This window comes from Magallana gigas, chromosome 5 (assembly GCF_963853765.1).
Source record: "Magallana gigas chromosome 5, xbMagGiga1.1, whole genome shotgun sequence".
Lineage (NCBI taxonomy): Eukaryota > Metazoa > Mollusca > Bivalvia > Ostreida > Ostreidae > Magallana > Magallana gigas.
In genome coordinates, this window is record NC_088857.1 from 11,932,010 (window position 1) to 11,946,762 (window position 14,753).

Consider the following 14,753-nt stretch of genomic DNA (forward strand, 5'->3'; position numbering starts at 1 on the left):
CATTGAACATACGTATGATGAAAGACAGTATATATCGTGAAGTGTAGTAATTCGGACCATAAAATACAGTTGGCTACGAAAACCAAACGCTCTAAATAAGGAGTACTGCCTTTTCCAATATATTTTATTTTATCAAATAAAATATGTAACATGACTACTTTGTTTAATCACTCTGGTAGTCACCAGCGTTAGTCAGGCTAGGGCACCCACATTTGCAATGCTTAATGCAGATAGTTTATAATTTTTATTGTGCCTGGTGACAAACATTGTGTTCATTCTGATCGTAGACCCACAACAATAAACTTATGATAATTTTTTGAAGGCTTTCCTGCTTCTACTTTCAGTACGATAGTCCTGGGCAAACCTTTTTCGGCCGGATATTTCTAAACGGGTTCACCAACTGCACGCAAGCGAGTAAATAATTCCCCGATTTAATCATGTTAATAGTCAACGACATGCATAGCCCGTCACGTTAGTAACCGTAAACAAACCCCCACCCCCTTGCACCCCAGCCCCCTAAAGAAACCCACAAAATATAAATAAAAATTCTATAAAGTTGCAAATTGCTTTAAAATAACAAATAATGAAAATTCCCTATAGACGTCCCCACTTGTATTTTGAATAAATGCATGTTGTGTCGGCGAAAAGAATTAATACATATTTTGGTAGAACAAATATGTAATTATAAAAATATATTGTCATCCGTTCACGTTTTCCGGAGCATGCCGACCCTTTCGCACATAAAACTTCTATTTCAATGTAATTACTTTACATGGGGGGGGGGGGGGAGACTCCTTCAGAATTTAATTTTTTTAATATTAGGTACATAATATATTTATGAAATTGCTTCGATCAGTAGTGTTGGGAAGGTGTGGCGGCAGCCCCTCTACCCCTCCATATGCCCCGTGCCTGTAACAAAAAATATATATATTTCTAAAATTAAACATTTGTGGAAAGATAATAAATTAAACATAAACCAAACATTTGTTTTTTTGTATCTTTTGAAATAGCTTATCGTATATTATTTTATCAGTTGCACAGCATGTTAAAATCAAATAAGAAATCTTCGATTTTCATGGAATCTACGAATATTTTTAAAAACGTTTGTAATGGATGTAATATTGTTGAAACAATTACAAACTACATTTTGCACACGACATTGCTCTTACGAATTAACTGTACATAGCGCATGATCAGAATTAATTAACTAATATCATGTACGATGCATCATTTCTGTAAGTGTAAAGAATTTTTCTTTCATTCATTTATATATATATATACATGTAGCTCTATTATATTATTTTCTCATTAATCATTTCAACTATCATTGGAAATTTAATTCTCTCCTAATTCACTGGCGTCGGAAGCAAATTGAAAGGGGGGGGGTAGACTAATCATCAGAAATCTTGACAAGAATTCCAAAAATCATGAAAAACCTAATCGGGGGGGGGGGGGGGGGGGGGGGGGGGAGTATACACATAACTCCAATCTTACCTGCCAAATTTTTTTTCTCAAAATCACGAATTTCCTAATCCGTGTGTGTGTGTGGGGGGGGGGGGGGGGGGGGGGGCTAGTTTACCTATTACTATAACTCCACTCTTACTCGCGAAAGAAGATTTCTCAAATCCAATACCTATGACCTCAATTTCAATATCACTATTAATATTTAGATCTTTTTCAGGTAAATTTTACAACTTCACTTGCAGCGAAAAAAAGTGTGTGTGGGGGGGGGGGGGGGGGGGGGGGGTTGCTGAACCCTCCAACTTTGCAACGCCCCCTCCCCCCCCCCCCCCCCCCCCCCCGTTCCGACACCTATGCTAATTCTAATTCATTACATGTCGTTTGGTAAGTACACTGATCTCGAATTATAAAAATAAACTAAACACATTCATTAAAATTATTTTAAACAGTTTTATCGTTATAGACTGACTTTTTCATCTTTTGTTAAACTACAATACGTGTAAACGAGGATACAAGACCCATGATGTAAAATTCAAGGGAAAGATGGGTCTCGTCTGTTGGGTCATGTAAACAGACCGCGGCGTCTTTGATCTTGCAATGTTAGGAAGTCTGCGGGTGTGTTAATTATGTAGCGGACATCATCTTTTTGTAGAGATTTTACAAGACATGAAACCATCATTGATAATGCGTGGATTGATAAAGAAACCAACGATATTTTTTTTTATTGAAGTCTCTGACTGTGAAAATCGTACATTAATTCATATGTTTAAATATCTTTATCAATTTTTTAAGCTATCAATTATTCACGTTGTATATGTAAAATTGTATGTTTATCCATGTTTCAATTAAAGAAATTGTAGTTTAATCTAGACTGAAAATATCCCTGTCGTTACACAGAAAAATTCTTGTCGTGTTTTAAAAATTGTTTATTTACACATTTGAGTTCCAGCGCATGCGCGAACACACCTGAGACAGGTAAAGCGGAAGCTTGTGACTCATATTTTTTTAACTGAGAGTGAGGAAATAGACGCAGATACTTTTTGAGAGAAATTCAGTGATGTAAAGGTAAATATTCTTATTGTATTATCATTTGGAGTAAGTATATGAGTTCATAAACCATAAGAGTCCAAAAGAGATAGCAAGGTGTGCGTTTTTTATCGATAGAAGCGGAGATCAAAACGTATACAGGTGATGAGATGATTGACAACCGAAAGGACAATATACATGTATATTGACAATAAACAGCATACACATTATTGCCTAGTAATAAAATAATTGCTTAATTAGCGGTGTTTCAAAGTCCCCCGTTCCATGTTGTCTGTGCTAGCTCCAGATACCTGCCTATAATTATCCCTCATTTCATTATCACACACCATACCATCACAATGTCTGTGTTACTGGAGCTAGACGCTTATGGTAAGCTGGATCAAAATGAATTCTTTTGGTGCTCTTCATTGAAAATTTTGATAGATCGATGCCTGGTAAATGATAAAATAATAAATGGTTATTCAATTAATATTTGAAATCCAAAATTGATTCCTGGTTTTTTTCCTAGAAAAGAACATTAATTGTTATTTTGTTTTAGATTTCAGTTGTTATAACATACATTAGCTAACGGAATCTTTATATGTCTGGCTTTATTTGTTCCAGGGCTGAGATTGCACAAAGAAAACATGAGTGCATTTCCTGGAGCCACCACCCCCAATGTTGGGCCGGATTACTACGAGAGCTCATCCACATGGTCCAAAGAAATCCTTGTGACTAAAGATCCAGTATTTGTGAACCGTACTGTCATAAATGGACACTACATTGGAAGGAAACCCCACAATTACCTCCCCTTGGCCATCGTAGCCACCATCTTAAACCCCCTCATTGGTCCCATTGCTATTGTTTTTGCCAGTAAGTATAATTAAGCACTATCATCTATTACATTTCCTGATTTGATTAACTCAAATTCTGTGAAAGCAATGCATGATGCTTGATCTTAAATGTCATTTGAATAGGAGCACCTTAGAAATGGGGAAAGTTTGACGCAACAGTGACCTTTCTTAATGCCAATTCATTTCTTGTTTACCATATATGACGTCAATCCCATAGTTCGCACTTTTGGAGCTATAACTCAAGAGAAAATTTAAAAAATCTTGATTAATTATAGTTCATTTGCATAAATAAACAAGATTTTAAAAGCTCATTCAAAATGCAAGATTTTTTTTTTATCTTTATCAAATATTAAAATTAAGTGTTGCCAGTAGATGATTTACATGTAATATAAATAACTTTGAATTAAAGAAAATATTATGCATAAATGACAATATTTAATCTTCTTTCCATGTAATATATCCAGATAATGATAATGAACAGCATTCTCAACCACCCAAATAAGATTTCTGTTTTTGTTGTTGTGGTTTACCTCTAACTCTTTTCTATGTCTTTTGCAGTAATGTCGACACGTTCCTACTACGACGGAGACATGAAATACGCTGAGAAATGGGCAGATCACGCGTTTATGATCGCAATGGCTACACTGGGCATTACAATTATTCTTGCCGTGGCTATCGGATTTACGCTCAGTAACGTGGGAACCAAGGGAGGTCATGCACCATAGCAACACAGTAGATCTGAAAAAGAGACAGCTTATGTATCCATGGACACCGTTTTTTAGTCAGGAATTCTTGTGATTATCAGTCTTTTAACTCTTCATGGATATATTAAAATTATATAATTAAAACAGTTTTATTGACTACTTCAGACAATTCATTTCTAGTGACACAATTTCTGACATTTTTTTAATCCATCAATCATCGATTATCACGGAATAGCATATATATCTGTATATAGTGTTTCAGACTTCTTTGAATTTAAGTTTTATGTGCAAGGCTTCATTTTCCATTTTTAAACATACTTGAAGCAGGGATATTCAAGGAACCAGTGCAAAGTGATTTCATCGTCATACAACATTGACCCCTTTAATTTTAAATTGAGAAAATATTTTAAGGGCCCAAATTACTTCGGGTTTATATTGAACATAAAATTCAGTACTTGTTTTTACCCCAAAACTTTTATAAATTCTTACACAAGTATAAATAATTATTGTATAATATCATGTATTTTGTATATCAACATGTTTTTATTACATATGATATATCATGGTTATAAATAAACCAATGTAAACACCTCTACTGATTCCTTCCTTGTTACAAGTCAATAAACAGTTTATTTAACTGGCAGTTTCTTTGTCAGCACATTTTGAAGTTTCCAGATTTTATACAAAGCAGTTAATTGCCATCAAAAACGTTAAACTCTATGTTATTACATCTACACAGTCATGTAGATGTATTGATTAACCGTACTTGTTAAAATAGCCATTATGATAATAATTTTTCCAAAGAATTTGATCAAGACTCTCTCCCTTAAAATTTCACCTTATTTGATAAAATCAACTGTTTGTTCATGTACATGTGTTGTGATGTACATTGTCATAATAATTTTTTCTGACCAGCTGATACTTAGTGAAAAGTCATGTTTATAATACAGTAGAGGGATTTTTAAATAGTTTATAAGCAGAATGTATTGTTATTCTCCTAGTGTCTCATTGAACAGTTGCCATACAAAACCAAAACAAACTTCCTACACAAGTACATGTTTAGAGTAAAAGTTCCCTTGGGCCATTATGACTACCCTGGATTTCAGTTGGACATTTCATGGCTCACTGAATTTGCACCCACTCCCAGCTGTTAGCTGGACAGGTACAGGACAGATTGATAAAAATAAGACGTGACTACCCAGGCATATGGTCAGACATTTCATGGTTCATTAATGCTGTACCCACTGTTATCAACAGACATGACTCATTGAACACTACTGTGTAGATTTCTTTCGTAATTCACAATCAAATAACCAGAGGCAGCATTGCAACCTGAACCATAGCCTTCATAGTGAAGTAAAAGGAAGTGTTATTGGCTATAAAATTTCTCATCAAACATTGATTATTTGTTTGCAGAGGAATGGGATACTTCGTGTAACAAGTACATGATTTCTTTGAAAGAAATTATAAAAGTAACCAGAACATTCCAAATCAACCTTAAACTAACAATTTTTTTGTTTACATTTCATAAAATGGTATATACAAAAAAATAACAAAGGACTGACAACTGCTATTTATGCCAATTAAGGTAAACAGCTAAAGACCATTATTGGCAAGTAGAAATTAGATTGCTTCATAAGGCCAGATTTAGTACCACTAATAACTCTAAATACACAATTCGCTTGAAATAGTGTGTATTGTTATGCAAATACCATTCAACATCATTTATGGGGGTTTCACTCTCAGCAGATGGAAATTAAAAGTACATGTATACAGTGAAATAACCTTAAAAATGATTTTAAAAAGCAGCTCTGAATACATTTGTATAACTTCATTTATTCAAGTTTACGTTAATTAATATTTCATGTAGAAAAACATTAAGTACATGCACATACTTTACTTAGACATAGTAAAAATTTACGCATTCAGATCTATATCACAAATACTGTAGCTTAAATGTTCTACGCATACATGTTACTTTATCCAGTACAACTTTACATCATGTCAATTACATATTATCTACATGTATATATTATGGGGAAATTTATATGAATCTATATACAATAATATGCAATGCCAAAACACATCATACATGTATATACATTATACATTTAGCTAGCATGTAATGGTAAAATTCAACTTACAATATATTGCACTTGTCTTGGGAACAAAATGATACACAAAGATTATGCACAGGTACATTTTCTGTGTCAAATGATACATTAATAAAAATACCCAGTGTTTACCTTGTTAGATCTGAATTACACAATGACGATTAACAACTTGCCTATTTGTTCGTTACAAATCATAATCATTCTATGTAAAATTAGCCATAACTAAAAAAATAACACTATTATTTCTGTGAAAAAGGAAAGAACCTTATAAAAGTGGCACAGTTGCTTTGGTTTCTATTGTTTCTGACAGAGAGTAACATTCTATACAAAACTGAGGACCTATACATATCGGTTTACACTTTGATCCATATGTTTGTCATTATTCACAAAGCTGGTAAAGACGAGAGTTAATGCTGTCCATCACTGAATCCCTGACCCCTTGGTTGGGCCTCCTGTTTTAGTGAGTCTGATTTCTACTTCCTGCCCCCTCCTGATCCCATGACGAGAGTTAGTTGTCCACTGCGGATGCTTTATACACCGTGTGGTAGGCATTTCTTAGAAGAGCGTACGGAAAACAGGACTCGAGGAGGTCCATGGTTAAATATGGTGATTCCTGCACAATCTGTGGAAAGAGGAAAACTCAAGTCTGAGTGCTGTAATACACTGGGATAATTCAATAAATAACAAGAGGTTCCATGATTTACATCAGTTATAATAAGGGGGGCTCCAGCAGCTCCTCAGTTCAATGAGTTAACATATTGTTCTGTGCTACTCACCAGATCCAAAAGTATGTACACTGATTCCCTGTTCTTGAAGGTTTCTTTTTCTTGTTCTTGGGACTGACCAAGTCGCAGCAGACTTGAAGAGGCAAGCTGCAATCAAACATAAATAAATGTCAATGTGAATACCAATATGTTTTATAAATTGATAATTGATTCCTTGCTCCTTGCTGCTACTAATTGTGTACAGCATACTTGTTTGAGTCATTATTTTTATTCATTTGGTTAAAAATTCAGCATTTTCTTTTTAATTAACCATTTATACGGAAGTTTAAGGCCACCTGTTATGTTTTATTTTTTTTTGCGGGGGGGTAGACTTACAGCCAGGAACTCTTGTAATCTGTCTGACACGTCGCCTGGTCCATGGATAGTAAACAGGGCACCTGCTATCTGGTTGACCGCTTTGGCCAAACAGTGACAATTACTCAGATTCCCTGTAATGCATGCATATATTAACATATATATTTTTACTGTACATATGTATGGCTGAATCAGTGAATCAGTTGAGGAATACTTGTGGTATGATGAATTGGAGTTTTTCATGAATTCAGTTTGTAATCGACTGTATATAAAGAAAATGAAAAAAAAAATCTATCATCTTTGACAAATGAGAAAGTAAAAAGAAATGATAGATCTGAAATTTATAGAACAATATACCAAACAGACGTGAACATTCAATCACTTTCCTGTAAATGATTTTAAAATTATAATTGTACTTACCCTCCAGTGAGGCCTTGAACACGGAGACATCTTTTTTGGCCAGTGTGGGTATGGATACAGCCACAAAGACCATCAGTAGACAGGCCAACTCATAGTCACTCTCATTGGCCACTGGTTAAAGAAACACAACTTATTATAACTACAGTACAAGTATCCTCTAATTTGGCTTAAGCTAGAGCTCATAATATTATTAGTCATTTTTAAAGCAGCAAAGCTAAAGAAATTAAAGCATTGGTTTTAAAAATGTACAAAAAAACACAAGAAGCTGACTTTGTGGAAATTTTGAAGACTGTAGGTAAACATGTACTTTAAAAGCTGATGACAATAGAAAATTTAATGGTATTCAAAAGATCAATTACTTACCAGTAGACATTACATTTATAATATAAGTTTAAATTTTCAGAATTTACAATGATATGAGTTACATGTTCTACTAAAAATCTGACGAATTTGTACCAATTTTGATGGAGATTTTGATTAACAAATACCAAACTCCAACAATTTGACATGTACTGGGTATGTCTATTTTGAGACCATTAATGCATATACAAGGCATAAAATGTCAAGGATATATCTGTGAAGTTAAGATATCATACAAATCTATTCTATATAGGGATGGATATTCTCAGTCAAGTCTTAAAGAGTTTACTGCTATATGCATTCCTTCATGCAAATTCTTGTCAAAGAGGAAAGATGTATAAAAATCTGTAAACATATAAAGGTCATCAGGACATACTTCCGAGGAGTATGGTGGAACAAACATGACCAGACTGTATATCAGTGTAATATAAAGGAACTAAACATATCTGCATACTAAATGATGCATTGGTGTGATATTACATTCATCCTAGAACATGTGCATCGTAACTAAGAAACTTTGCAGGATTCAATTCAGTTCATAGTCTAGAAAAACCTACCTTTCCTTAAAGAATACAATGTACAAAATGGTGGAATCGTATACAAAGCTAAAGTTGTAAAAGCTATAAAAGCTATGAGGAGAGTCATTTATCTATAAACCAAAAATAATATCGCAGCTAAAGCCTGCATGATCAGACTGGGATACCTTCCGTGTCACTAGAAGTGGACGCTTTCCTTTCGCCGTCCTCTAAAACAAGAGATAAATATACATAAAGAAATGGGGTACTCGGCCTCGCACAGCCCCAAACCTAATGTCTTCCAGGTCAAAATAAAACATCCTCTAGGGAAATATTTTTCATACCATTAGTCTAAATAAGATTAAATTTTGTTATAGTGTGAGTTTATTGAAATGTAAAACAAGCAGAATTCAATGCTTTTATTTGTGTTAAACTTGTTAGATTTTTTTTCTGATCATGCGTTATGAAGGACATGCTCCATACAGGCCTACCATTTCCAGCATCACAGTCGGTAGGTTTTTATATCTGTGTAGAATGCACCAGTTTTCACTACCTTTGTTTAACTTTATTGGACAGACATGAAACAGTGTGTGGGTACTTACTATACTCGGGTTCTCCGGCTATGTAAAGTTGTGAGATTGTTTCATAAACATTATTATAACATTTTGTAAGAAAATTGGGAGTGATTTTAATAACTTAAAGGCAAGTTATTTTTTTATTGATAAAACTACAAAATACCTGGTAATGCTTTGATTTATTAAAATTCTGAAATTATTCCATCTCTTGGCTATCACAGTCGTACATAGTTTACATTTACACTTAAAACGTTCACGATGAATCTGCTGCCTCAATTACATGTACTTTTGTTATATAGTTAAACCTCATTAAGGTCAGACGACACGTTCCTCAATTTTATATAACTTTTTCCAGGAATTTGTTGATGGTTTACTACTATTTTGACAAGCTTTCTTGCCAAAAATTAGGGTACCTTACCAGGTATTTCTGCAAAATACTAGAGTATGCAATTTCCTATATGATCTTCTTGAAAATACACTTGAATTGCTGATGTAAAAATAAATACATATACAGCACAGTAAAATTCACTATTTTGGAACTCTATCTCGGCCGGGGCGGGGCTTTGAACTGACGACCTCTAGAACCTATACGCTTCTAGCAGTGAGCGGCCACGGTCCTAACCACTCGGCCATCTAGACACATAACCACATCCAATTAAATTTTAATCATTTTTAAAATAATTATAAAATTAATATTTTTTATTGGAACTCTTTATTACAAGGAGATACAAAAAAGATTCTCGAGGAACGTGTCGTCTGACCTTAACTTAAACTAGATGAGACTGGTTATTATCTTGAGATATCTGGGTATTCAACATATCAGTGTTCGAGATATTGAAGTTCAAATGTATTTTATTTTGTACATTTGAACTCCCTATCCAAACCCCTGAACTATAGCTCACACTAACTATTTCCAAAACCAATTCTAATCAATAAAAGGCTACAACAAACACTGCAGCATCATATCAACATTCATGTACAGTAAAACTAGATAAAAGGATATTCCTAAAGATTTATATATTTACTTTACACTATATCTGTATTCCTTAAAGTTCGGTAAAAAGGATTTGTAATTAAAAATTAAGCTTATTTTTGAACTCCCTATAAATATCAGATGTGCTCATTGATGAATCATATACAAATCTTTCTATTAGATAGATTGTAAATTGAAGGATATAAGTTAATAGAAAACTTACAAAAATAATGTAACCAGTGTAAACTTTTGGATAATGTAACCAGTGTAAACTTTTGGATAATGTAACCAGTGTAATCTTTTGGATAATGTAACCAGTGTAAACTTTTGGATAATGTAACCAGTGTAATCTTTTGGAACTTTAACACAGTTTGTTACAAGGGATTCATTGTCTATATCAAATTCAAATGCTGTAAATTCTTAAAATCTGCAGCTGAGATTGTTTTAAGTGTGAAATTGTACAAAAAATCATTAAGTATTTTCTGAGACCCTTGGTTATAAAACTTCGCTACATGTATAATGATAGTGACTTCATTAATCTGTGTTTATACCAGTATTAAATGACTAAATTGTACATTTTTTTTAATTTGGGGTTGGGTAATTGCAAATCAATCCTATAATGAATAAATAAAAGCAGTGACAATGCCACTAATGTATTACACAGCACAACACTTTTACGTTCAAAGCTCATTTCCAGTCATTACCTAGCACAAATTAAGATGACATCATTCATTTTAGTCAAGATTGGCATAATCTTATGGTATTGACATTAATTCTTAAATTCAAGCCAAATGATGAAGCACAAATACTTTTAAGCACATGATTTCTGTACCACTGTTCCGTGAAGCACTATAAAAAACATCGTGCCATTATTTCTTCTCTTTTCCAAAAAAATTGAACTGAAGAATACGGATGACTAATACCGGTACATGTAATTTTGAATCAGTCTATTATTTGAGCAAACTCGCTGCAAAAAAATCATCCTAACTAAAGCTGTCTTTTTGAATTGAAATTTTTCTGACTATATGCATAAAGCTTGAGTTGATTTGCAGTGAAACATGCATCTGTTTAGTGACATCAAACACAGTTCCGCCTACAACCGTAACAAACATTCGAACCAGCCACCTCCAAATACAGGTCATCTGTAACATATTTACCTTTACCCTTCCCTTTATTATCTTTAGTTTGTGAAACTTTAAAATCAACACATCAAAAAAAAAGTTACTAGCAATGATGAAGCATTAAATTAGCAAATCAGTAAAATCACTCTTTGTCTTTTTACAGAATCAATGTAAAACTTATAAATAAAAATCCCACACAAACTAAAATCAAAGCAATGAAATTAAAACAGTGCTAGCAAGAATTTGAAAGTTTGCTGTGGGGTTTATACATATACTAGCCACTGCTAATTATATCAAATTGAGTGAGCCCTACTAAAGAAGCAATGGAGCAAGTGCGCCCTCTACCCACCATTTTTCTGGGATCTCAGTGCACTGATCAGCAGGGGGTCTATGTCACATGACAGTCCGGCTGCTGACGCCATCTCATTGACCACCTGAAAATTGGAACAAAAAACATACCAGTTACCATGGTTACATTTTTTCCCATTATTCTTTGAATCAAAATTAAAAGTAATGGAATTGAATTGTAAAAGAAACAATATGTTAAAAAGAGATAAAACTTTGATTATACAAGTAATGGTATAATGTGAGGTACATGTATGTAAATATCTTCAAAATCTTTGACAAGACATGTTAAAAGCAATCTATGTTACATCTACAGGACAGTCACTACTAGTGTCCAGAGGTTTAAACTACACAATACTACAGGTACTATGTACCTCCATATTCTACAATCTGTGTTACCAACACAACACACTCCTAAATCAAAGCTAGACAAACATACAATCTACAGGCACACAAAGCATCTTTCTGTGACAAATTCAAAAAAAAAGAACAAGCTTTAATCTTATATCTATTGGATAAAATTACAGATACAAAAGGTAGGGCACAAAAGGTATTGGAATACAGGGATAAGTCTTTAAATCTACAATTTATACACAATCATGAACAGAAGGTAAGTTAAGTTTTACTGAACACTATTGTCAATAAATGTATAAAAGTCACTGAATCAACATCATTCAAATCAGACTCAATATTGGGATTAGACTTGTGGCAATCTCTACAAACTATACACAACAGCACAGTGTGTATTAAACATCAAAAACAGAGTTTTTTCAAACAAAATAAAATAATATTTAAAAATCCAGAGAAAAATTACAAATATGAACATTCTAATTTTGAGATGTCAAAGAAGATTCAGTAATTTTGGACCATTTGAATTTCGTTTTGGAAAACCGAAGACATATCATCACTCTGAAAAGAATATTGAACAGAAAAAATTGGCTCTATTCCCCCCTCCCCATGCATTAACCACACTTTACTTTACTACATGATGCTCCTAGACACAGTTCATATTTGTAAACAGCTCACAGAACACAAAAGCCAAACAAGACATAGACAAACCTGCTGCTTCATGTGGGAGTACTGTCAGGTGAAAAATACGCTGCGTCAATCAGAGGCTAACGAGGATAACCAATTAACATCGATAGGGGATTTAATATGCGTACTGTATTTTATAGAATTTGTACTGAGATATGTATGGTACCAGATGGAACTTGGGTTACTAGTACAGATGTGCAAATAATCATTATTGGTATTTTGTAAAATTCAATTGGGTTTGAATTTTATGTTTTACAAATTTTTGTTCTTCGCAAATTCAATCTACTGCGATATGCTGCAAAATTTAAACATAGGTAATCATAGATTACTAAGCTCACCGAGACGGAGCATCACCCTTATGAGACATCACCTTCATAAGACCACCTTTATCATTTTATATGAAAATCATACTTTATGATCTTGGATATTCATGGATTCTGTTTTGACAAAATATCGTATATCATCTGATAAAATTTTTTATGATAATCATATGTTCATATGTTAATCAATACAATGATATAAAATTAAATATTGTATCATGTCATATTTATAATATATATCATATAATACAATAAAATACCGTAATAAACAATAATGAGATATGATATTGTAACGAATGATATGACATTGTATTGTGTTATACCTTATTGTATTTGATCACATAATACAATATCATAAAATATAATACAATAATAGTATTATAGTATTATATTACAATATCATATTACATAATACAACATAATACAACATAACATTGAAACATGATATTATATTGTATAATATAGTATGATATTGTATTGAATGACACTGAAACATATTTGATACATTATATGATATTATATCATATAATACAATATAATTTGATTCCAACATTGTATCTTATCAAATGATACAATATTATGTGATAAAGTAAAATATTATAAAATACATATTGTATCATATGACACAATAATATATATTACAATATCATATAATACAATTTCATGTGATATGATAATATATCATATAAACCAATATCATATCATACAATATCGTATGATACAATATTATATAATATTACAATATCATATTATACAATTTCATGTGAAATAATTCTATATTACTGAAACCAATATCATATTATACAATATTGTATGATACAATATTATAGAATATACAATATTGTATCATAGGATACAATATAATATTTTGCAATATCTTATGTAATTGTATCATGTGATAAAATAATAAATTAAAAATACAATATAATATTATACAATATTGTATCATAATATACAATACTATACATAACAATATCATGATACAATATCATATAAAATATCAAAAAAATTGATACAATATCATATCTTATCGTATAACTTTTTATAATATAACATAAGATGTCATATTGTATCATATAAAACAATATTGTTTCATATCAAACAATACTATATCATAGGAATCATGTTATATCATTTATCAACAAACACATCTATCTATCGAGCTGGTTTGAGTGAGGTAGGAGATTTCTTTAGCATCCTTGATAATGGAGATCAGGCTCTGCATCTGAAGCAACCTGTGCATTTAATTTATAATAAAGTTAAATCAACTATGCAAGCTATCATCTATAAAACATGTGACCTGTTCCAAAAAACTAAACCTCATCCAGCATCCGAAACCTATGGCTCAGATTCAGCATTCAAGCCCATCAGGTGCATTGGTATCATAAGACGCATCATCCATACAAGTTTGGTGAAGTTAGGACCAGTAGTAACTATTGAAGATATCATCATCAGAGGGCACTAGCAATTAAAACCTTAACTTCCTCCAGCATCCGCAACCTATGGCTCAGATTCAGCATCCATGCCTGTCAGGTGCATCTGTATCATAAGACACACCATCCATTAAAGTTTGGTGAAGTTAGGACCTGTAATAACTAAGATTTATTTTTTAGCATCCTTGATAATGGAGATCAAGCTCTGCATCTGAAGCTACCTCTGCGATTCATTCATATTACAGTTAAATCAACTATGCAAGTTTGAAATAGTACTATCATCTATTAAACATGTGACCTGTTCCTAAAAACTTAACTTTATCCAGCATCCGAAACCAGACTCAGCATTCAAGCCTGTCAGGTGCATCAGTATCATAAGACACACCATCCATGGAAGTCTGGTGAAGTAGGGACAAGT

The 14,753-nt window shown here is 32.7% G+C and overlaps 2 protein-coding genes across 30 annotated transcripts in view; one reads left to right on the forward strand and one right to left on the reverse strand.

The window, feature by feature from the left end:
- Positions 1-2,367: 2,367 nt before the first annotated feature.
- LOC105335019 (uncharacterized) lies at positions 2,368-4,638 on the forward strand. 2 transcript variants are annotated; one of them, XM_011438692.4, is made up of 3 exons: positions 2,368-2,526; positions 3,112-3,360; positions 3,900-4,638. In XM_011438692.4, exons 2-3 carry the CDS (start codon positions 3,135-3,137, stop codon positions 4,064-4,066), a joined length of 393 nt encoding a protein of 130 aa, XP_011436994.1. In that variant the 5' UTR covers positions 2,368-2,526; positions 3,112-3,134; the 3' UTR covers positions 4,067-4,638. The 2 variants fall into 2 exon arrangements, with proteins under 2 accessions (XP_011436994.1, XP_011436987.1); XM_011438685.4 differs by lacking the exon at positions 2,368-2,526 and adding an exon at positions 2,762-2,877.
- The window catches only part of LOC105335035 (nck-associated protein 1), a 33,353-nt gene continuing 22,504 nt past the window's right edge, over positions 3,905-14,753 (reverse strand). For 10 of the 28 annotated variants that reach the window (XM_066084536.1, XM_066084541.1, XM_066084538.1 and 7 more), the window contains 8 exons: positions 12,607-12,627; positions 11,552-11,636; positions 9,136-9,153; positions 8,722-8,763; positions 7,659-7,769; positions 7,260-7,372; positions 6,936-7,031; positions 3,905-6,781 (listed from right to left, as the gene is read on the reverse strand). In XM_066084536.1, coding sequence (XP_065940608.1) covers positions 6,668-6,781; positions 6,936-7,031; positions 7,260-7,372; positions 7,659-7,769; positions 8,722-8,763; positions 9,136-9,153; positions 11,552-11,636; positions 12,607-12,627 — 600 coding nt within the window. In that variant the 3' untranslated portion in view covers positions 3,905-6,667. Of the gene's footprint in view, positions 6,782-6,935; positions 7,032-7,259; positions 7,373-7,658; positions 7,770-8,721; positions 8,764-9,135; positions 9,154-11,238; positions 11,275-11,551; positions 11,637-12,606; positions 12,628-14,753 lie in introns of all 28 variants that reach the window. The other 18 variants (XM_066084556.1, XM_066084555.1, XM_066084554.1 and 15 more) reach the window with 9 other exon arrangements.

Bases quoted from the DNA above. Each gene is read 5' to 3' on its own strand.
- LOC105335019 (XM_011438685.4), top strand. From the start codon at position 2,847: ATGTCTGTGTTACTGGAGCTAGACGCTTATG. The intron at 2,878-3,111 runs GTAAGCTGGATC...TATTTGTTCCAG, and splicing joins ACTGGAGCTAGACGCTTATG to GGCTGAGATTGCACAAAGAA. The intron at 3,361-3,899 runs GTAAGTATAATT...TGTCTTTTGCAG, and splicing joins CATTGCTATTGTTTTTGCCA to TAATGTCGACACGTTCCTAC.